The sequence below is a fragment of the Cimex lectularius genome, unplaced genomic scaffold (assembly GCF_000648675.2).
Source record: "Cimex lectularius strain Harlan isolate CLEC.00 unplaced genomic scaffold, Clec_2.1 scaffold33, whole genome shotgun sequence".
Taxonomy (NCBI): Eukaryota; Metazoa; Arthropoda; class Insecta; order Hemiptera; family Cimicidae; genus Cimex; species Cimex lectularius.
In genome coordinates, this window is record NW_019392683.1 from 1,963,166 (window position 1) to 1,986,590 (window position 23,425).

The 23,425-nt window shown below is 34.9% G+C and overlaps 1 protein-coding gene across 1 annotated transcript in view; it reads right to left on the bottom strand.

Annotated features, from left to right (window-relative positions):
* Positions 1-12,063: 12,063 nt before the first annotated feature.
* The window catches only part of LOC106662672, a 41,542-nt gene continuing 30,180 nt past the window's right edge, over positions 12,064-23,425 (bottom strand). Inside the window, exons 5-6 of the mRNA XM_014386905.2 lie at positions 22,925-23,127; positions 12,064-13,074 (exon numbers count right to left, since the gene is read on the bottom strand). Coding sequence (XP_014242391.1) covers positions 12,831-13,074; positions 22,925-23,127 — 447 coding nt within the window. The 3' untranslated portion in view covers positions 12,064-12,830. The remainder of the gene's footprint in view (positions 13,075-22,924; positions 23,128-23,425) is intronic.

Below are 23,425 nucleotides of genomic sequence, written 5' to 3' on the forward strand. Positions count from 1 at the left end.
CTTATCCTCCGAATTTACCATTAAAAGGTCTTCCAGTGGAACTTGAGGGCCAGGGGTGTTCTCGATTTTTCTCAAGCACGTGGGACGATCTGGGAAGGAGGTCACGTCCGAAAGGAAAGAGACGTAATAGAAGAATTTTGTTTTCCATCTGAGCCGAGTGTGTTCATGATTGAAATGGAAATGGAAATAATGAATTGGCATATCAAACCGACGATAAACAGAGATCATCCCAGGTCTGCGTAATTTTTGAGTCGATGCGAGTAGTTGCATTCGTAATTTGTAAACAGGAGGAAAAACACCTGAGCCACTTCGATAATGATTGACTATTGATATGCCAAGAATTATCCCAAAAAAGTTTTCACTATTTGATGCATATTTTGCGAATGATTGTAGATACTTTGTTAAAATAGTTCCGGAATTGTCTATTACAAATCTTCTTGTCAGAAACACAATCTTCGCTTAATATCTGCGTGGTATTTATTCTTAATGAATCCAGGAATTATAGAGAAAACATCATAAAATAATATAAATTACTCTCTTGGCTGTTATTACAAAAATAAGATAACGAAAGAAAACTCCAAGAGCCGGAAAGGGAATCGAACCTAGGATCAAACTGGCCAAATGCCAGATTAAATTACCCATTAAAAAATAAAATATAAATGTGATAATGTTAATAATTAATTGGCAGTACGTTATTTCACACTTTATTTATCTAGTTTTTCTGTTTTTCTCGCTTCTTCTGTGAATTACCACAGTGTATTGTGTGACAGACAGATATGTTTATAAAGGAAATAGCAAAAATAAACGGACCGGAAAGAAATTTTGGCAGACAACTCCAAAATGACGTTATAAAAGTAAAGAAACGATAAATATTTTTTTTATTTGTGTACCACTCATTGAGAGGAATTTTGAAATACTCTCGCTCACTCTTTCTCTCCCCTTCTCATTCACACATTCATATTCATTCATTCTTTATATTTCTCTCTCTCTCTCTCTCTCTCTCTCTCTCTCTCTCTCTCTCTCTCTCTTTCTCTCTCTTTTTCTCTCTTTTTCACTTCATATATTAACCACTCGTTCATTCACAATCATTCTTTTTATTTATCCATTTCTCTCTTTCTTCATCTCTCTTTCTCTCTTTCATTCTTTCTTTCTCTTTCTCTCTCCCTCCTTTTCTCTATATCTCTTCCACTCTCATTTACTCTTTCTCTTTCTCTGTTTGCCTCGTTGTCTTCACAATTGTTTTCATTGTATATGAATCTCTCTGTCTCTCTCTCTCCCCCTCTCCCCCTATCTATCTATCTATCTTTCTTTCTCTCTTTCTCTGTCCCCAAACACCACACACAAAAATTCTTTCACCATCTCGTACTCTACAGCTTTTTGTCTTTATTTTCTCTCTCTCACCATCTCTCTTCTATCCATTTATTTATCTCATTCTTTCTCCTTCGTTCCTTCTTTCTCTCTCTCTATACATCTACCTTTATCTCCAATCCATCTATTTATATTATACTCCCTCCTTCGTTCACTCTCTTTCTCCCCCCTCTCTCACCATCTCTTCTACCTATCTATTTATTTCATTCTCTCTCCTTCGTTCTCTGTATCTTTCTCTCTTTTGTCCATCTATCTATCTCACTCGCTCTTGCTCTCTTTCGTTTTTCTCTTTCCCGCTCGCTCTCTCGTTTTCTATTTTATTTGTCTATGTACGTATTCTTTCTCCTTCTTTCTCTCCACACACTCTCACTCCCTCTCTTTCTTCTTAACTTTTTGCTCTCTTTCTCTCTCTCTTTCTCATTCATACATTCTTGTTCATTCTCCCTATTTCTCTCTCACTCTCTCTCTCTTCACGCTCTATTTCTCCATCTCTCTTTCTATCCCTGTGTCCCACTCGCACTTTTCTCTCTCACTCACACTTTCACTCTCGCCCTTCTTACTCATTCCTACTCACTAACTCACTCCCCCTCTATTTTTTCTCATTCCCAATATTTTCCCCTCACACTCACACTCAGTCTTCATATTTGTAATATTATGTACATATGTCACATCACACATACACATTCCATTCTCTAACTTACTCACGCACGCCCATATTTGACCAAGAATTCATTGAGAAGAGTTCCGCCTGAATTTACTAATTATTTCGCGCACACTTCGACCCACTCATGCACGCATAATTTAATTGTACTGTCTAGTCAAAACAGACAAAGTAAGTAATAATTTTAAGTAAAATAATTTTATAAGAAGCGGTTAATTTCCATTATTCACCTGTTTATTCAAAGGGAAATGAAAGTTGTCATAGTAGTTTAATTAGTGGAATTTAACAGTACACTAGAAAACCCTAATTGATAAAATTGGATTTATATAATAGTCTGTATTGCCAATGTGCAGTATGATTATAATAATTTTTGTATTGTGGATAAACACGTTAACTACTTTACTATCCTAAAATTTTGTTATAGTGCGCAAGAGAAACTTTTGACAGGATGAACTAACGTTTTAAAATGCTATTATTTAGATCACGGTCCGAATAAACTGTATTACGTTGATCTTGCAAAAATTATTAAATAGCAAATTCGACAAGCAAGTCCGACACAACCGTATGCAACGCGATTGTTCATTAATAAGGAATTTATGCTGTAATTGCGGAAATTTGTTTCATAACCAAAAAAATCATTGTCTTTTACGGTATGTTTTTATTCAAAAACGCGATTCATTCTAAAAATAAATTTGGCAATCACAGATATTTTGCTTTTTCTTCAAAAAAACAACTTAATCCCTATTGTTAATTATTCGTCCTGTTTGTCTCCTTCTCCGACCAATCCGATTGAACCATTGTCCTTCCTTCAAATCGAAAATGCTTGTTTGAAAAGTGAAACTGTTTGTTGAAGCCAAACTGTCTTATCTTTTGTTTTCCGTCCGACATCGTCAGTGATGAAACAACCGGCCCGACCCTCTATTTGCCCATCCATTTGAATTTACATTTTAAAGGAAATACCTATTTTTTCAGCCTGCGTCGCCAGAAGGCATTGTCGTATTCAGGTTGTAATAGCAATGTCGATACATCGTGAAAATAAATTTTTGCATTTTGGAAAACTAGATTCAAATACCATATTTCAAAGATCAAAACATGTCAATATTTACAAAAGCCCTTTGGCGCACGTTTTACAAAAACTATGCAATTTTAGTTACTCGCAAGGCACCACTTGAGTCGTGGAAAAATATAAAATGTAGAATAATTTTTTTTAAATTCTCAGATTTGCATAAACCCAGTTTTGTTGTAAACGTAAGAATAATATTTTGAATTATTTCTTTCTTCCTCCTGTTTATCCCCTAAACGAGCAAGATTAGACGGGCAAAACTATATTTTTTTTTTTACCAATGAGTAAGGTTTGGTTGACAACACAAAAAAGTAAAGTAAAAAAGAAGCAAAACTGGACAAAGGATTAATCAGAAATCAAGTATATTATTTTAGTATCAGTATTATTTTTACATATATATTTAGTAGTCATTGACCATATTAATTATACTTTTTTACTTTTTTAAGGTACTAAGGTCTTGATTACAATGAAAAAGTTAGTGTCACAAGGATTCGAACCCACGACCTTCGGCTAAGCCCCTAGCTGCGAACCCTCGTAAAAAACTAATTCATTTCTGCGAACTTCAAGCTTCTCCTCAAAACTTTATTAAAGGGAGGAAATACAATATTGAGATATTCCTAATACACCATTGGCCTTCCCATATAAAACATTCTTACTAATAAATACATTCACTCACAGTATTCACAAAAGGGAACACAAAACGATATATATATANATATATCAGTACTAGTTAGAATAAAACAGTACTTTTTCGAACAAAAATCGGAACATGGGGCCCGAAAATTCGCAGTCGTGCTCAAGCACAATTCTCAGATCCAATGACATTCCTAAACGCTCTCTATATAGAGCCAAGAAATGACACTGTGCGTTTAGGTGGGATACATCGAAAATTCTCTACATACTGGACACACTGGCTTTGAACCGGTTTACAGAATCGAACCCATGACTTACAAAATCCGTCCTAAATACCTTCCTATTTACACATCCTTCTCCAATTTCTGGTAGAATGATATCCTTCCAATCACCCTTTACTCATATTACATAACTAACATGTCTGAAGGTTCGGGTACTAAATATTTCACTAATTTTCCCTCTCACATAAAACATTCTCGCTAATAAATACGTTCGCTCTCAATATACACAAAAGGGAACACAAAACAATATATCGATTTCTCCCTACTTACTTAAACACTCAATATTCTACTTTCTACCCTTTCACACACTAATAAATACATTCAGTGTCAAAATACAAAACTATCAGGTAATCTGTACAATAAAACAGTCCAATCTCCAAAAAGTCTCCAAAAATCGCAACAAAGATTCGCCGTCGTGCTATATCACAATTCCCTTGTCAGATGACATTCCAACACGCTCTCTATATAGATCCAAGGAATGGCTCTATTCAAATAAGTGGGACACATCGACATACACATGTTAGACCTACACGCGGGCTTTGGCCTAAAAGTCAAACCTGAAACAATATACCATTTGGGTTCAGAAATGTCAAGCCTGTGCCATAAAATAAACAAATGTGCAATTTATTATTGTTATGTTTATTATTCCCCTTCGTCTCGAATCACCCCTAGTATAGACACCATATAACACATTTTTAAATATTGAACTGTTTATCAATTCATCAATCAATAAATGTAAACAAAGGGTTTCAAATATGTTTTTAAAAGGTTCCAAATTATTGTTCGATTTTTCAAGTGTCGTTCAGTTTTTCTGATCATCTTAAGTGTTTTTCGTCCAAGTGAATAAGGATGGATGTCGATTGAAAACTGTCTACTTTGAAGGCAAAAATCATGGGATTTAATTATATACACTGTTTTGGATCAATTATTTTATAAACATTGACCAAAGACGGTTAGTTTTTGCGAACTGACGCGTACCCATTCACTCTTAAACACCTCATTGCGTTATTGCAAATTTGATCCAAATGAACTTTCACATGATTGACCTTCGAGCTTTCCGCGCTGCCCACACATTAACTATGAGCCAATCTTTTTTCGCTCGGGTCGTTCGCCGTTTTTCAATTTATTAGAAAGTAAAATAAAATGTGGAATTTTTAAATTCTGTTATTATAATTAAGCTTTTAACGCTGAATGTACAACTTAGGATTATACACGGAAGAATGGAGAAAGAGAAGGTGAGGCGGAAGGACACTATCCTAATATGTACCGAGATGGCTCGACCGTCGACCTTGTAGACAAATTTGACGAAAACAGTTTCTTCTGACCCATATTAAATTATGAACGTGCTATTTATTTTGATTGTATCTTCTTACATCATGTGCATGATTGCAAATATTTTAATTGTACATATTACTAAGCGAATCGACATACCACGCTTCATTGCACCGTTATTTATATTGATTTTAACTTTACAACAATGAAAAGCCCAGAAGTACTTACTTTTCTACTTACTAGTACTTACGTTTTTAGAAAATTGAAGCTTTTCGGACGTTTCCTTCCATCAGGATGCTCCCAAAACCTAGGAAACCAAATCACCATCCTAGCTTCTATCGACCCATCCGTCTTTTGTCCATTATCGGCAAAATACTCCTATTGATCCGCTTATCCAAGGAAAATTCCTACAAACACAATTCCCCATCATCAATTCGGCTTTCAACTGTACAACAAGCACATCGCATAATCGACGTTATTTCCACATCCCTTGACCTAAACCAGTATTGCCGGCCCCGGATGTGCTCTTGGATATAGAACAGCCTTTGACCGAGTATGGCATTCTGGGCTGCTGTGGAAGCTCAAGTACATCCTATTACCTTATCCTAAAATCCTATCTTAACCGTTAATTACAAGTATCCCACATAAATTCATTGTCTCCTTTCCATCCTATTCTAGCAGGTGTCCCACAAGGCAGCGTGCTCGCTCCTTTCCTTTACTCAATTTATATCTCCGACCTACCTACGCAACCTAACACTAGCACCTTCACCTTTGCAATCTTCAAAATCACCTAACCACTAGAATGCTGGCTCCTTCAGTGGAAAATCAAAATTAACGAAACCGAATGAACAAACATAATATTTACCCTAAACAAGAAATACCACCAGTATACCTCAACAACGTTCCCATCCCAATTGCGAACGATGTACGATATCTCGGACTCTACCTGGACAAACGACTGACGTAGAACCCCCACACATGACTGAAGCGCACAAACTGTAACATACGATTTTTCATGCTTAAACGACTACTCGACAGACGATCAAAACTTTCACTAACAAACAAAAGAAAACATTACATTGCCCTCCTGCTCCCCATTTGGACATACGGACTTGAACTTTACGGGACTGCTAAGCGTTCCAACCTCAATAGAATCCAACGCCTTCAATCCAAAATCCTCAGAACAATAGTCAACACCCATTTCTATGTATCCATTCACACCATCCATACCGACCTAAACGTCCCTCTTGTTACCGAGCTAGCCCAATCCCGTTACAAAACGTTCCATTCCAAACTACCCCATCCGAACCCTTTCGTCAAAAACCTGGTGTCGCTTGTCTCCAACATTCATACTTGTTTTAGATATCTGACTAGATATTTTTGTTGATATCCGGAAGGATTCTTACTTAATCTTTGGCGAAGGTGACATGTTGATCTACCAAACAGGCAGACCAGGTAGGGTATAGACACACAGCTAACGACGATCTACAAATCGATTTCTCACAAAAATTGAAAGAGAAATTCCCAACAATTCTAGTCCAACTCAACATTTCTCGTTTTTGATTCGTATAAATCAATGAAAACATACTTGCAGAACTGAACTGAAAAACCTCTTTGTAAACCAACTGCAACAGACGACAAAGTAAGTCTAACTGCTGAGAAATCCAAGCAGGAACTACAAGCAATAAATAGACAACTAGACCCAGCAAGTAGAAGACATAAGGAAAGTAAAACGACCAATCTACACAAAATAAGGCATCAGAACTCATTCTATTTTCTGTTTCTATTTACTCATTCTATTTGACTAATTTTTGGGAGCGTAGGTAGGCGCACCGTTGGAGTTGACACGGCGTTCATCACTGTAGGGGGTAGGAAAGGTCCCGGGTTCGAACCCAGCGGCCCAGCATGCAAAAACACCGAGGGTTGATATGACCTTTGTTCTTGCGAACCCTCGTAAAATATTTTAAAAAACACATTCTATTCTGAGAAACCTTCTACTCAAAATTTTATCAAAGGGAGAAAATACAATATAGAAATACAACTAAAGCAACATTAATCTACTACACAAAATCGGCTGATATCATAAATCAGTCAGACACGAAGAAAGTACAGAAAGCAAGAGCTCACCTTACACAAAACGATCACAAAAAAACAGCATTACAGACAAGCGTAAAATTGCTCGATGGTGTACGAATGGCCAATACGAAGTATTCTTTTATCTCGGCTTTCAAGAAACAACTTATGAAGTCTTAACTTTATTAAGATCAACAAAAGCTCAAATTATTTGCACTATTAAAACACTGCTCAAATCTGAAAATTGAAATATTTTCAAAATGGAAAAGAAAAAGAACCGATGATCACGACCAACTGGAACTAGCCAAAACAACCAGACTTAGGCCCTACTCGCACGAGGAGACTCAAGTCCTGAAGGACTGAGATACATCCTGGGCGACCTAGAGACCCGTCATGAGTATGTAGGCGGTGTAGTTACTCCCTGTGATAGGTCTGATGATGACCATCGTAGTCTAGATTGCTTCACCGATGGCTCACTCATTAAGGATAAGGGAAGTGGTGCTGGAATACACATACCTAAATTAGGGATCAGCATCTCCTATCATCTTGGTAATAACACCTCGGTCTTTCAGGCAGAGGTCTGGGCCATTAATGTTTGCTGTAGAACACTGATGGATAACAATATTAAGGGAAAAGATATTAGAATTTTTTCCGACAGTCAGGCCAGTCTGAAATCACTACAAAAAGAGTTATCAACATCTAGGCTGGTAGAGGAAACCGTTGAACTCATTAATAGGATTACTACCAGGTATGAGAATAAGGTAACCCTCATATGGATACCTGCTCATAAGGGGCACCATGGCAATGAGGAGGCGGACAGCCTGGCCAAGGAAGGATCAAATACTGCGTTTGTCGGACCACAACCGGTATTACCCCACTTTTAAGCACAGCAAAAGAGAGTATAGGTAGCTGGAGCATGAAACAATTCCTTAAAGAATGGAATATGTCCCCCGGATGCAGGCAATCGAAGGAGTTTCTGAAGGAAATCAAACCTAAAGAAACGAAATGGTTGTTCTCTCACTCTAGGAGGGGAATTAGGAGGCTGATAGGTATCCTAACGGGCCATTGCCCCTTGAGAAGACATCTCTTCATAATGGGTACTCTACCAGACCCTTTTTGCCGCTTCTGCGAAACAAAGGAAGAAACGGCTCGACACTACCTTGCAGAATGCGATAGGTATGCTAGGGAAAGATTTGATACTTTCGAAGGAGAGGACATAACTAAAACACTCCCCAGGATAAAATGGTCCACAATCTTGGGGTTTGTAAATAGGTCCAAAAGGTTTATGCAGGACTCGTGAGCCGACCAGGTCCCGGACCTTTTAGGGATGGGGTACGGGCCTACTCAGGCTTTTAACCCCTCGGGTCCTGGTCGCCCGCCCTGTGTAATATATATATATAGTTTTAAGACTCAAAATATCCTATGGCTCATTAATCCGGTGAACCAAAGCACTGCAGAAACTAGCTACCCAAACATTAGGCTGCATATAAAGAGGCAAACCTATATATGACAATAAAAACATCCCCTTCAATTCATTAGAAACTTTGCTAAACCTACCTCCATTAGAAGAAATATTTATAGAAGGAAAAACGAGTAAAAGCTCATTTAGCCTTGAGAAACAATCAAACTGGATGGGAACTAAACACTTCGGGCACACAACTAACAAATAAAATCAGACACCCGTTCCTAGAAATGGGGACTGCCTACAAGATCCCGGAAATACTCTTTACAACATTCTATAAAGTCTCAACAGACTGCAAAGTAGAAGAAGAATTCTTGAGGAAATCAGATACAATGATATGGTATACATCCAAAATAAATAATGGAATCGGATCAGGCGTTTTCTGTACAAGCCCAAAACATGAGGGATCAAACTCACTAGAGAAATACACCTCGGTCTTTCAAGCTGAAATACATGGCAACAATTCTTATGCCTTAGGAAATCTTAAAAGAGGTTTCACTACCAAATAAATCCTCATAAGGTCGGATAGCCAAACAGCTATTAAAGCATTAGCATATAAAAATCACACCAAAACTAGTCAGTGTATGCTACCAAAATCTCCAAAACCAGGGGGACATAACAACCAGATATCTTGGGTACCAGAACATAAGGGAATTTTGGGTAACGAAAAAGCAGACATACTGGCCAGAGGAGGATCAAAAAATAGGCGTTTAATATTTTTTGTCTTAACTTAACTAACATAATAATTCAATTCACTAGTTTCGTGGTCCGCTGGACCAATTAATATATTACAATTAATTAAGGTTTTCAGTTGAGATAAAAAAGTGAAGTTGAAAAATGGCAAAAAGGAGAGAAAATTCAAAAGGTGTGGTTGAGATGGAAAGTTGATGTCCGAGTGGATCGAGGTCACGATAGCTCAAGTGGTAGAGCAGCGGCGTATCAAGCCGAAGATCGTGGGTTCGAATCCTGCTCGTGCCAATGTCTTTTTTATCTTAACTGAAAACCTTAATTAATTGTAATAACGTAATAACTTTTTGTCATAACTTTGCCATTTTTTGACCGATTTAAAATCCGATTGCTCCATTGTTTTCAGCGTAGAAAAACATTTAAAATAATGTGTAATGATGTATAGGGTCGTATTTGAAATTTTGAAGTTGAACTGGGCCTGATGTAGTCTGCATAATTTTTCTCCAAAGAAAGATTTTTTTTATAGCGTCATTAGTTCAAGAGAAATTCAGCCGGACCATCTAAAAAGCACACTGTATAGGCCCTCAACCTAGTCTTGGAATAACAAAAACAAACACAGAATTCTCCATCACAGAATGGCTCCATAAAAGGTAGAAGTGGATAAACTCTTGAGGTGCTAGATACACTAAACACATGCTAAAACAATTCTCACCAAGACAGGCAAACTCACTAAGCTCGGAGGAGTGATAGGACTACATACTGGTCGCCGGCATCTGAGAAAACATCTACACAACACCGGCATATTTAATAATGAGCCAATCTGTAGATTAAACGACGAGGGGGAAGAAACAGCCACCAATATCATCTTCGAATGCGAAGCAACCGCTCAATGGAAACAAAATCAGGGATACAATGAAAACCTAGGGAATGGAATTGCAACAACGTCAGTCAATGGCCTACTACTTCTTAAGAGAAGGATCGAGCCGACAGACTGAACTAAGGAACTTAGTTGCTTGGGGAACAAAAATCTCCATTTCCTAGTCTTCTTTCATTATCATCATCATCATCATATGAACATGTAAAAAAGACCCAACTGAACAGAAAACCACACAAAACGAAAAGCAGAAACCTATCTGTTAGACCAACACAATGTGTCAATGACATGTTACATTACATCATCTCTCAGTACTGGAAAACATTTGTATCCATATTTGAGCTATATTTTGTCGTTAAAGAGGAGTAAAGTTAAGTTCAATCGTCGGGACTAAATTTTATATTTCGCTGTTGTTAAAGTGGTTAATGGTTTTCTTTTTCGTTGCAAAGTTTTCAATTAGTTAACAAAAGTTGATCGAACTTTCAAATCGTGTTCATGCTAAAATATTGCCTTCGAAACAGGAAGTACAACAGTCCTGGTTATTGTATTTGTTTCATATTTTACTGTTATAGACACACTTGTTTCCTAGTCGGTTTTTTTCAGCCGGATATTCATCCCCACTCGAATCCTTTTTCGAATTTTCGCATTTGTATTGTCCGCCTAATGATCAGAATATCCTTTTTGAACTAATGATGATTAAAAAAAACACACACACGATATTACTGCTTAAAAGTGGGTCGGAAGGAATGCCTTTACTAATTTTTGTAAAATGTTCCTATCAACTAAGTCCAGGAAAAATAGTAGAGACAAGAATGTTCAACCAAAAGAGCCAAGGACAAAAGTAGGAGTCTGCAACCAAAGATGACTATGTATTGGTTATCAGACTCAGTATTGCCTGTAACTGTAGTCAGACTTGGCCTTAGACTATTTTTTTTATAAATGACTTTTAGTAAGTTTTACGAGACACAACTACTGAATCCAAGGCTATAAGGAGCATTAAACATGTTTTCACTATGGCATGCTGCCTATACCAAATTTGATCTTGAATACCCTTGAACTTAAAACTTTCATGATGGAGCCTTCTTTAGATCTCAGTCATGGATCCGAAACATAAGGGAATTTTGGGTAACGAAAAAGCAGGACTTTTCTTCAGAGTTCCGGGTTCTTTTTTTGGGGTCTACAAGAGTTTTGAGAGTGTTTGATCGCAAAAATTTCCCTGGTTCCTTAGATACATTGATTTTGCAAAGAGTGCACTGAAGTAGTTTAGTTATCAATGTTATACTGGGATGTGCTATAGTTTTTAATTTAATTTTATTTTAAGTTTTTATTATTAATTTTTTAAATGAAAATAATATTTTGAATTTAAGTAAACTCCTCCGGCCACCAGCAGACCGTTTTATAATCTATGCTGTTTAAGTACTTTATGACTAGGTATTTTCTTTTTGTAAATAGAGTTTTCCATTCAGTTTTTTGTTTATCTAAAACTCACTAGTTTTTACTACTGGGTGATTTGGTAATAAATGTTCATTTTTGTAAACATATAGTGTATACAGGTAGTGAAAATAGTATTATTGACAGAAAATATTTTGGTTGAACTGCACAAATTAATCGTTTTTAAGATGGGATCTTTTCAAAATATATTATGAAAGAGAGAAAAAAAGATTATTTACATACTAAATATTTATTTCTCTATACAGCTAAAAACAAATATAAATACACAAACTCTAGGAAATAGTTCTAATGTAAAAATCATTCGTCCGCACTTTGCACACATAGATAAATAAATAAATAAAAAATAAATTAATAAACCACAAATATTTGTGTTTCCCCTACTACCACCACCAAATTTCAGCCGGGCTAGATGAACCAAGCCGCCGTGAAATTCCCTCTCGCGGATTTAAGGTAAGTCGAAATCCCAAGAGATTTTGAGAAGTGAAGAAAATCTTTTCGATCGAAAGTTGTCATGTCCAGGATAAAAAGCAGCGAGCACGAAATATTTCCGTTTCATCTAGCGTGATCGTTCTGGTCGGTCGATTTTCAAAAATGTCATGTACGGTCTTGATAAAGTTCAATTTTGATAAATAACTGGCGATGTTGTTCAACCACAATTTTATAGAAGCTAAGTGTTCTACATTAACAGCTTTCGAAGGCTTTGACTAGATTTCTAATGTTGTATGTTGTTGTAATTTCATGGTCTGTTTGTACGTTCCAAATAGTACGTCGGGGAGGTCAAAGAAATGAGACGTTACGTCGGAAAATAGAATTACATCTGTCATTAATAACACGATGTCGATTTTAGGAATCAACGTTTTTTCCCCCTCTTGTAGGCTTTATTAGGCCTTCAATCGGTGTCATCGCGTAGGATTCGTAAGTGTGCCAATTCATTATACAGACAAATCATTCGGATTTCGTCGTCAGGTAGAATTTAACAAATCAGAAATCATAAACACACTACATCACTGAGCAATCGTTTCAATTGGTTGGGCTTTCAAGCTTCTCGCGTGTACGAGCTTGTTGATGTCGTTGAAAGTCGTCACCATGGGTGAAGAGTTGTCGGCGATCGTCGTCGGCGCGATGCAGATGTTGTGGACCGCTTCGCATTTGATGCCGTCCTGGCCGTCCTTGGCCGCTTTCATGTACCTGAAGAACCTCAGGATCTCCGGGTTGTCAGACGAAGGCTTACGAAGTTCGTTAAGCTCCCTTAAAGCAAAATGAAACAATTAATTAAAACGTTCTGGTTAGCATGGAAAATAAAAGTCTTAATACCATAGTTTGGCATAGCCAAAATTTTGAGAGGAAGAAAAGTTCTCGTCTGTATTTAACCACTTCAATCAAGAACAGCCTTACAATAAAGTTTGAGGTATTGGGATGAACACATAAAACTGATCAACACTGATCAGTTGGCACTGACCGAGTTATAGCCGAACTTTATACATGTCTTAACTGCCCATGGTTATGATAACTCTATGCGAGATGTGCTAAGTAATTTTCACCCATTTACTTTATAATTTGTGAGCGGGTCGCAAAAGAATACATAATTTTATATGTCGATAAATGACAAAATTAATGTTTAAAAAAGTTCAAAATTATTAAATTTTTGGGCTTATTGTTGGTTAATATCAACATATTTTCAACAGCGATAGTAAGGAATTAGAGGAGAAATGTTCAGTGCTTTGTGAATGGCTCCCAAAAGCATAATTCATTTTATATATGAATAGATTAAAAATCAATGTTTAAAACCGTTCAAAATTATTATATTTTTAGGTTCATTGTTAGTATATAAAAATATTTGCAGTACCGATAGATAAATAAGGGATAAGTTCTTAGAGGTGAATGTTTAGTGCTTTGTGAGGAACTCCCAAAAGCATATTTCATTTTATGTGTCGACAAATAAAACAAAAATGTTTAAAACTGTTCACAATTATTACATTTTTGGGTTTATTGGTAGTTAATATCAAAATATTTTCAATAGCGATAGTAAGGAATGAATTCGTAGAGGAGAAATGTTCAGTTCTTTGAGAATGGCTCCCAAAAGCATACTTCATTTTATAAGTCGATAAATTTAAAAAAAATGTTTAAAACTGTTCAAAATTATTACATTTTTGGGTTTATTGGTAGTTAATATCAAAATATTTGCACTATGGAATGATAATAAGGATTGAGCTCTTAGAGGTGAAATGTTCAGGGCTTTGTGAGTGACTCCCAAAAGCATACTTCATTTTATACGTCGATAAATTAAAAAAAAAAAAACATGTTTCAAAATGTTCGAAATTATTTCAATTTTGGGTTCATTGTTAGTAAATATAAAAATATTTGCAGTACCGATAGATAAATAAGGGATAAGCTCTTAGGTTGAATGTTTAGTGCTTTGTGAGGAACTCCCAAAAGCATATATCATTTTATGTGTCGATAAATAAAAATAAAAAAAATGTTTACAACTGTTCAAAATTATTACATTTTGTAAGTTTATTGGTAGTTAATATCAAAATAGTTGAACTATCGACTGATAATAAGGAGTAAGCTCTTAGAGGTGAAATTTTCAGTGGTTTGTGAGTGACTCCCAAAAGCATACTTCATTTTATATGTAGATAAATTTAAAAAAAAACATGTTTCAAACTGTTCGAAATTATTTCATTTTTGGGTTTATTGGTAGTTAATACCAAAATATTTGCACTATCGACTGATAATAAGGAGTGAGCTCTTAGAGGTGAAATGTTCAGTGCGTTGTGAGTGACTCCCAAAAGCATACTTCATTTTATAAGTCGATAAATTTAAAAAACATGTTTAAAACTGTTCGAAATTATTTCCTTTTTGGGTTCATTGTTAGTTAATATAAAAACATTTGCAATATCGATAGATAATAAGGATTGAGCTCTTAGAGGTGAAATGTTCAGTGCTTTGTGAGTGACTCCCAAAAACATACTTCATTTTATAAGTCGATAAATTAAAAAAACATGTTGAAAACTGTTCGAAATTATTTCCTTTTTGGGTTCATTGTTAGTTAATATAAAAACATTTGCAATATCGATAGATAATAAGGATTAAGCTCTTAGAGGTGAAATGTTCAGTGCTTTGTGAGTGACTCCCAAAAGCATACTTCATTTTATAAGTCGATAAATTAAAAAATAAATGTTTAAAACTCTTTAAAATTATTAAATTTCTGAGTTATTGTTAGTTAATATCAAAATATTTTCTATATTTTATAGTGATTTGTGGGTAGGCTCCCAAATGCACACTTCATTTTATACGACGATAGATGACAAAATAAATGTTTAAAACTGATCAAAAATATCATACTTTTGTGCTTTGACGATTTATCAAAAGATATTCCAAATCAATAGTGAGAAATCCGCTCTTGGAATTGAAATGTACTGGGCGAAAGTCCCCTCGAGTATATAGGTAACCACAAATGGAAAAAAAATTAAAACTGTTCGAAATTATTGTATTTATTACGCTTTGATCATTACTCAAAAAATGTTTGTAATTCGTTCGGGAATCTATTCTTAGAGCTGAAATTTGTAGTACTTTGTGATACCAAATAGTGCATTATATAAAGCAATATACGATAAATAGCAGCATAAATATTTAACACTATTATAAAGAAAGGAAAAAAATAGATAAAATATTATATTTATGTGCTTTGTTGAATTGTCAAATAATGTTCAAAACAATAGTGAGGAATCCTTGTTTGGTGCTGAAGTACGCAGTCCTTTATGTGTGGGGTCCAAAAAAAAATATATTTAATTTTATTGGCCGATATATGACAAAATAAATATTTAAACTGTTCAAAATTATAGTATTTTGATTGAAATATGAAGTACTTTATGGTAGGCAGTTTTCAGTCCTTTTTTTTACATAGCCTGTTTGTATGTTCGATTTTATATATATTCATATTTGAGTATAATTAAACTACATTTTATACGAAACTTCCAGAGGCATGAGAGCCACTTTTGCCTTTTTTTTGTAATATATGCTGTGAAAGAGGACGTAACATCGTTCAAGTAGAATAAAGCAATCCTTTGGAAAATAATGGATAATAGAACAGGTCCCATCATATCAGACTTTTGTTATTTTGCTTGAAAGAGCATAGGAATGTAATTATCGCGGAACAATGGAAGGACTTAATTATGGTATTTATTACTTTTTTATATATTTATATTATTATTTTGATTTATTTTCAGCCGTCTTATGTATTTTACCTGTTGGGCGTCGGTCCCAGGCCGGAAATAAAGACACGTACACCGCTCTATCAAAAGGTGAGTCACGATCCCTCCGAAAGAGGCTAAATTGAAAGAAAGTCACCATATAAACAGTGGGTGCCCGAATGTCACGTGCGATCCACATACCGCCGGGATCAGAGGATCACAAAAAAAAACCTAGTATCCGGGACACTCACATTTTCTTCCCTTTACTTTCTTTCTCGGAGTCGCTCCGTTTAATCTCCTGACACGTCGACAATGTGGAAAACAGATCAGAAATGGAAATGTCCAGCTAAAAGGAAAATCTGGCTTTCTTTTCTGTTTTTCACTTGAAAAAAGACCCACAGAATCGCACATCGTTGTGATCTAGATATGTAAATTAAATAGATTGGACGACTTATTTTATTCGAAGATGATTACTGTTAGCGGTTCAACTTGCGTGTGATTTTTTTAACGGTTCTCTACTAAATAAGTAAGTCATTTCCGCGACAAGTATCCTTATTATTTAGGTATTTATTCTAGTTTCTCCAAACGCCGAAAAGGACACAGGATTGAAATTCACTATCGTCCTCGAACAGCGAAACGCCGCTTCAGGATGTGCGACACAGTGACAGTTGTGACAGCCAGGATCCATCGTTCACCTGTGTGTCCGGAGACAGTTGCAAATCGCACAAGTGTCGTCCTATTCTCTGGTGTCTCGTCGTTATATACTTTATACGATAATTTCAATATTTTGTTTACCATAGCGACGTGAAAGTACTTGTAGTACTCGTTTACCGTGAAATAAATCCTTACTCTGAGAGAGAAAGAAGGAAAAGTCGTTTTTCACAATAACTCAAAGCAAACAGGACATGTCGTGACCTGTTTGACACTCTTACCTACACGACAATATATATAAAAAAAACTTTTATTTTTGAAATAATAAAAACTTTTGAAGCGACACAATTAATTAATTATCTCTACTAAGTAATGCTTAAAACTTAGTCCACTAGTAAGCGATCCTTTGTAATACTAATAAGCATGTGAATTTTAATCAAACCATAACATTCTTCATTTTAAATTTTAAACTTAATTTAAAAATAATGTCTTCTATTTAAAAATAATTCATTTTATATTGTGATTAATATTTTTAAGAACTTTAAAAACTTTTTATTATCAATTAAAAGTTTATCAAAGACAATCTGACGTCTTCATTAACCAAACAATATAATCTAATTAAAAATATATGAAATAAAACAGACACAAAGCATTCAAAATTATCAGAATTATTATTCGGAGATGTTGAGATGACGTCTGGTGTGACGAAAAACATATTCTTTATCGTGCCAACGTTTCGATCTTTATTGAGATCATCTTCAGGGCCTGGGATTTATATTGTATAAATTCATTTTTTAATTTAAAATCATCATTCATTAAAAATCTCATCACATAAAGAAAATGTTTTTCTAAAATCTACGTCACACCAGACGGCATCTCACGATCTCCGACTAATCATTGATTAACGGTCACTAATCACTACACATTCTCAGAATTATTGAATTTTTGAACTTTCATTAATATACTAAATATTTTCAAGATTTTAGTAGCTGAATAAGCAGTGTGAGGGACTCACAAAACACACTTCTTTTTATGTATCGATAAATGACAAAATAATTGTTTAAAATGTTTATTTCAGAATTACTGCATTTTTTTGGCTGTAGTTAATAGTAAAAAATGTTCCAAGTCACTAGTTATGAATCTACTCTTAGACTTAGCATATGAAGTTCTTTGTTAGGGATTTCAAAAAAAATATTTCCTTTTATAAATAATTTAAATATACGTTCATAAATTCACGAACTGAATGTTTAAAAATTTTCCTTAGTGAATTATTCAAAAATATGCTTGTAATCTAGTGAGGAATCAGCTCTTGGACCTAAATTATGAATTGCTTTGTGAGAGGCTCACAAGTATCCTTCATTATATGTATCATTAAATGACATAATAACCGTTTACAAGTTTTCAAAACTATCGTAGTTTTTTTAGCTGTCAAAAATGATAAAAAATGATAGTAAGGAATTCGCTCTTGGGGCTGCGTTATGCAATGCTTTGTGAGGAAAAATACATACTTCGTTTTATTTTTGACAAAATTAATGTTAGAGACAATTCAGAATTATTGTATTATTGGGCTTTGGTTAATACTAAAAAAAATATTTGTATTCGGTAGTGATGAATCAGTTCATGGACCTTGAAATATGAAGTGCTATATGAGGCGCTCAGAAAAACATGCCTCATTTTACATGTCTATAAATGAAAAAATAAACGTTTAAAAATTCAAATTATTGTATTTTTTGCTTTGAAAAGTTATCAAAAATGTTCGAAATCGATAGAGAGATGGATATAGAGAAATGGACTCTCGAGGGGGCTTTTGCAGCTGAATTATGCAATGCTTTATGAGGGGTTCACAAAACTATATATGTCGATAAATGTTTAAAAATTCAAAATTATTGTATTTTTATAGCTTTGTAAAATTATCAAAAATATTGGAAGTAGATAGTGAGTGATTCTCGAGGGGGGCTTTTGAAGGTGAATTATGCAATGCTTTATAAAAGGCTCACAAAAAACATACTTCCCTTTATATTTTTCTGTATGGCGAAATGAATGTCGAAAACCGTTCAAAATTATTGCATTTTTACGCTTCGATAAATACTAAAAAAATTGTAGCCGATAGTGAGAATTCGGTCATGAAACTTATGAATTATGAAATGCTTTGTGAAGAGAGTACAAAGTACCTGATTCATTTTATATATTAGTAAATGATAAAATAGTTGAATGTTGACAACTTCAAAATTATCGTATTTTTTGCTTCTTTTCCAAATCGATAGTGAGAAGTCCGGTCGTCGAGTTGAATTAAGCAGTGCTTTTTGCTGGGCTCCCCAAAACATACTTCATTTTATATTTCGATACATGTCAAATGTTTAAAACTGCTCAGAATTATCGGATTTTTGTGATTTATCGATATTCACAATATTTTCACAAGTGCTAGTGAAAAATCCGTTAGTACAGCTGACTGGTAGTGCTTTGTGAGCTTCTTTCAACATTTTTGTTTTAAATATTTCGCTAACTGACCTAAATAATTGACTAAATTATTATCATTTGTAGCCCATATTAACAGCCAGAATTGTGCCAAAATGGTAAATGAGAAATCTTCTCCTGGAGCAGAAAAATACATTTCCTATGAAAATATAGTAACGTAATATAAAATTTAGTAGAATACATTTCCCTTTTTGCTATTTAAGAGTAAATGGAAAGTTTTTCAAGCAGCATTGGCAATAAAATAGTCGTATTTTTCAGTAATTAAAAATTTTATGCATTTTTGGTTACTTAAGTTGAATCACTACGCAATTTACTTAATAAAGTTATTCCATTTTTTAATCTAAACGAAGATATAATACTGCTAAACATTCTAAGCTCTTAGGTTCAAATTTCTTGTTGATAAACTGCCGTTGATCAACATTATACATTGTCAAGACCTATTTGGCTTTGCCTACGCCCGGCACACATTCGTCGTTTTCGAAAGTCGAACGAGGTCAATAGTTAACTCCGTACACAAAGGTTTCCGGCTCGGAAATGTACGATATTCCAGTCTCTCGGTGGATCTTTCATTCTCTAAATCTTCACCGATAAAAACAGTGGCGAGATTGACCTCATAGTACGGATTCTGGGACCGCTTTCAAACGACTTCCGGTCAACCTGCGAGGATCCTCGTCGCAGATTAATGTGTTCCTATAACCCGGTGAAAGTAAGATGTTCAAGTTTTGCCTCGTTTTGAATTAGTTCGAAAAAAACTTTCATCTCCAAACGATAGAAAGTTTAAATAGGGCTATCGAGGAATTAGTGCATCCATTATAAACCCTGCCAATTTGCCGACTCTAAGAACTATTTCATTCTAAGTGGTGACCTCGTAAAAGAAAATAACAAATATTCTCCGCAGTGTCTCAGGTTCTATGTCTACTGAATCTACATGAGTTCGTTAATGCCAATTGTCTTTCAGTGGAGTGTCCTGACAAAAAATTCATTCTGGTTATCATCGTCATGCTATGAATATTGCTCTTAGGCATTATATCATTCACTTTTACACGAAATTCAGAAGTAGGCAGGACCAACTCGGTACTGCTTGTCATCTGCTATAAAAAGTTTTATTCGTGCATTCCTACTCTGCAGAATGATTCATCACACAGGAGCTCATTAAGGAACATGTGCATCCGCCTGTTCATTTCCATTCACCTCAATTCTAGTATTTTTTTGGATCGTCAAAGTCGACTTGCGTTTCTCTAGACGTCGATTATGCGGAATGATGGATGCTTAACAATTTGCCCGTCCACTGTTCAAATTGAATCACTCAATTGCCTGAATCATGTGACCTAATCTTTTGTCCCATAATACATATACCAATGAGAATAAATGGAAATGTGTTTTTCATAAAGCTTCATATTTATAACAATATTTTCAAAAATACATCTTGTGTATGCAGTGAAAAAACACAAAATAAAATGTTTCTAAGTCAGTTTTTGAATTTTTGAAGCCTCATTTCGAGTTGTCAAATGAAATGTGTTTTGGAGCCTTGCAAAAGGGAGTACTCATTTTTGACTAGGAGTGCTACTAATCGAAAATATTTTGAGCAATAATAACATCCCAAAATTTCAAGGAATAAACAAATTGCATTTAATTTTTTAATTAAAGTTTAGAGATATCAGTGGAAATTTTTGGGAGCCTAGCACAATGCACCACTTGTTTATGTTCCTAGAGCGGATTCATCTCCAAAGATCTCCACAATATTTGGAGAAAATAATCAAAACCACAAAATACTATATTTAAAAAAAATGTTTATTCAATTATTTAATCCTATATCGAGATAATCGTAGGAAACGTGCTTTTGGAACTCTCTCACAAAGCACTACTCATTTATGATTCTAGGGCGGATTCAAGCCATATTTTGCAAAAACAATCAAAGCCAAAAAGAACAAGAATGAGATTTCCTCTTGTGTTCTGCAGAGTGATAAGACTGGTTGATAAATATCGTCTTGGTCTGCCTAACTGATCACTGATTTTTGTAGAAAAAGACCAAGATGATAGGTAACTACTAAACAATAAACTAGTGCTTTGTGATAGGTTTCTCAAAAAATATTGTCTTTGATTGTATCGATAAGTGAATAAAAGATTGAATAACACTTTTCAAATATATCGTCTTGTTGGATTTCGATCATTACCTCAAATATTGTTCGAGTCGTTGGTGATCAATCCGTTCTAAGAATATAAACAAATAGTGCTTTGTGAGAGGCTCCATCTTTCAATAAGTTGCTAAATAATTGAATAACTGTTTCCAGAAATATTGTGTTTCTGGGTGGTCATTATTTCCTCAAAATATGACGGAAATCATTTGTGAGATATCGCTTGAAGAGCTAACGCGAGTAGTGCTTTGGGAAAAGTTCCCCAAAGCATATTGTCTTTGGTTGTATCGATAAGTGAATAAATGATTGAATAACACTTCTCAGGATTTTCATCATTACCTCAAAATATTGTCGGAATCGTTGGTGATCAGTCAGTTCTAAGAATATAAACGAGTAGTGCTTTGTGAGAGGCTCCCTCTTTCAATAAGTTACTAAATAATTGAATAACTGATTCAAGAAATATTGTGTTTTTGGGTGGTGCTTATTTCTTCAAAATATGACGGAAATCATTTGTGAGATATCCGCTTGAAGAGCTAACGCGAGTAATGCTTTGTGATAGGTTCCCCAAAGAATATTGTCTTTGATTGTATCGATAAGAGAATAAATGATTGAATAACACTTTTCAGGATTTTCATCATTACCTCAAAATATTGTCGGAATCGTTGGTGATCAATCAGTTCTAAGAATATAAACGAGTAGTGCTTTGTGAGAGGCTCCCTCTTTCAATAAGTTACTTAATAATTGAATAACTGATTCAGGAAATATTGTGTTTTTGGGTGGTGCTNTTTAGGAGCAAACACATAGTGCTTTGTGAGACGCTCCTGAAAGAAATTTCTCATTAATCCTATCGAATAATAGAATAAAACTGTTCAAAATTATTATCTTTTTGGCTCTCTTAGAAAACCTCGCTTGTTGAGAGGTTGTCCAGTGAATATTGCTTTCAATATATTGATAAGTGATTAAATTATTGAATACTGAATGCAATACAATACTGCAATACTGAAATCCTTGGGATGAATCTGCTTTACGCATAAACGAGAAGTGCTTTGTGAGGCTATCGCCAAACTATTTTCTTTAATAACATTCCTAAGTTACTTGCATAATAGAATAAAGAATTAATAAGATCGTAGGATAATAGCATTTAATCTCCTATCGAGATAATCTTAGAAAATGTGCTTTTAGGAGCTTCTGACAAAGCACTACTTGTTTATATTTCAAGAGCGGATTTCTTAAGCGGAAGCAATAATAAAAGCCAAAAAATATAATATTTCTAAAAACTGTTATTCACTTATGCTATTTACTTTCTCACACAGCACTATTCACTCATTTGGGCTCAATTAACCTATGCCGATTTTGACAAAATTTTTAGTGGTTGATCAGGAAACACCTGGATCATTATTGTCGTAAGATTCATTTGGATTTTTCCAAAATTTATCTTTATTTTTTATCTTATATTTATCTTTAAATTTATAATATGTTTCGAATAAAAATGCCTAGGTTTTTTCCTTTTTGGCCTATATCTTCTGCAAACCATCAAATACTAGATCAATTTTTGCATTGAATAATTCGTGTAAATTAAAAAATTAATAATAATAATTTTTTTTTGAAAACTCGAGATTGACGTTCGCAGTTTTCTTTCCCTACCTGGACAGCTGGGCGGAGACGAGGTTGCTGAAAGGGGCGAATTTAGCCGGATTCCTGTACATGTCGCACACGAGACGCTCCCTGCATCCTTCTGACGTCGTTCCAAGCTGCTTAAAAACCGCGTCCAGCCTCGAAAGAAGAGGAGAATAAAACGGATCGTAGTGAGCCAAAAGTTGGGAAGATGTGGGTATCTTGTTAAAAACCTGAAATACAACGCAATCATTAACTTAACTTTACTCAGACAATCAGAGAACAAGTTGGTTAGTGGTGGATAATCATAAAATCCAATTTATAAACCACAATATGGCGATTTCGACCCGGTTGATATAAGAATAATGCTAAGTATTGGTTGAAAGGAAATGTGGGGGAAAAATGGCTTCCAGTACAAAAGGTTAAACATTTTCTCACAATCTATCATTATAACGGATGCCTCGCCCGCAATCAACAATTGAACCGATACCGATCCTTAATTATCTGTCGTTCTTTCACTCTCAACTGGGT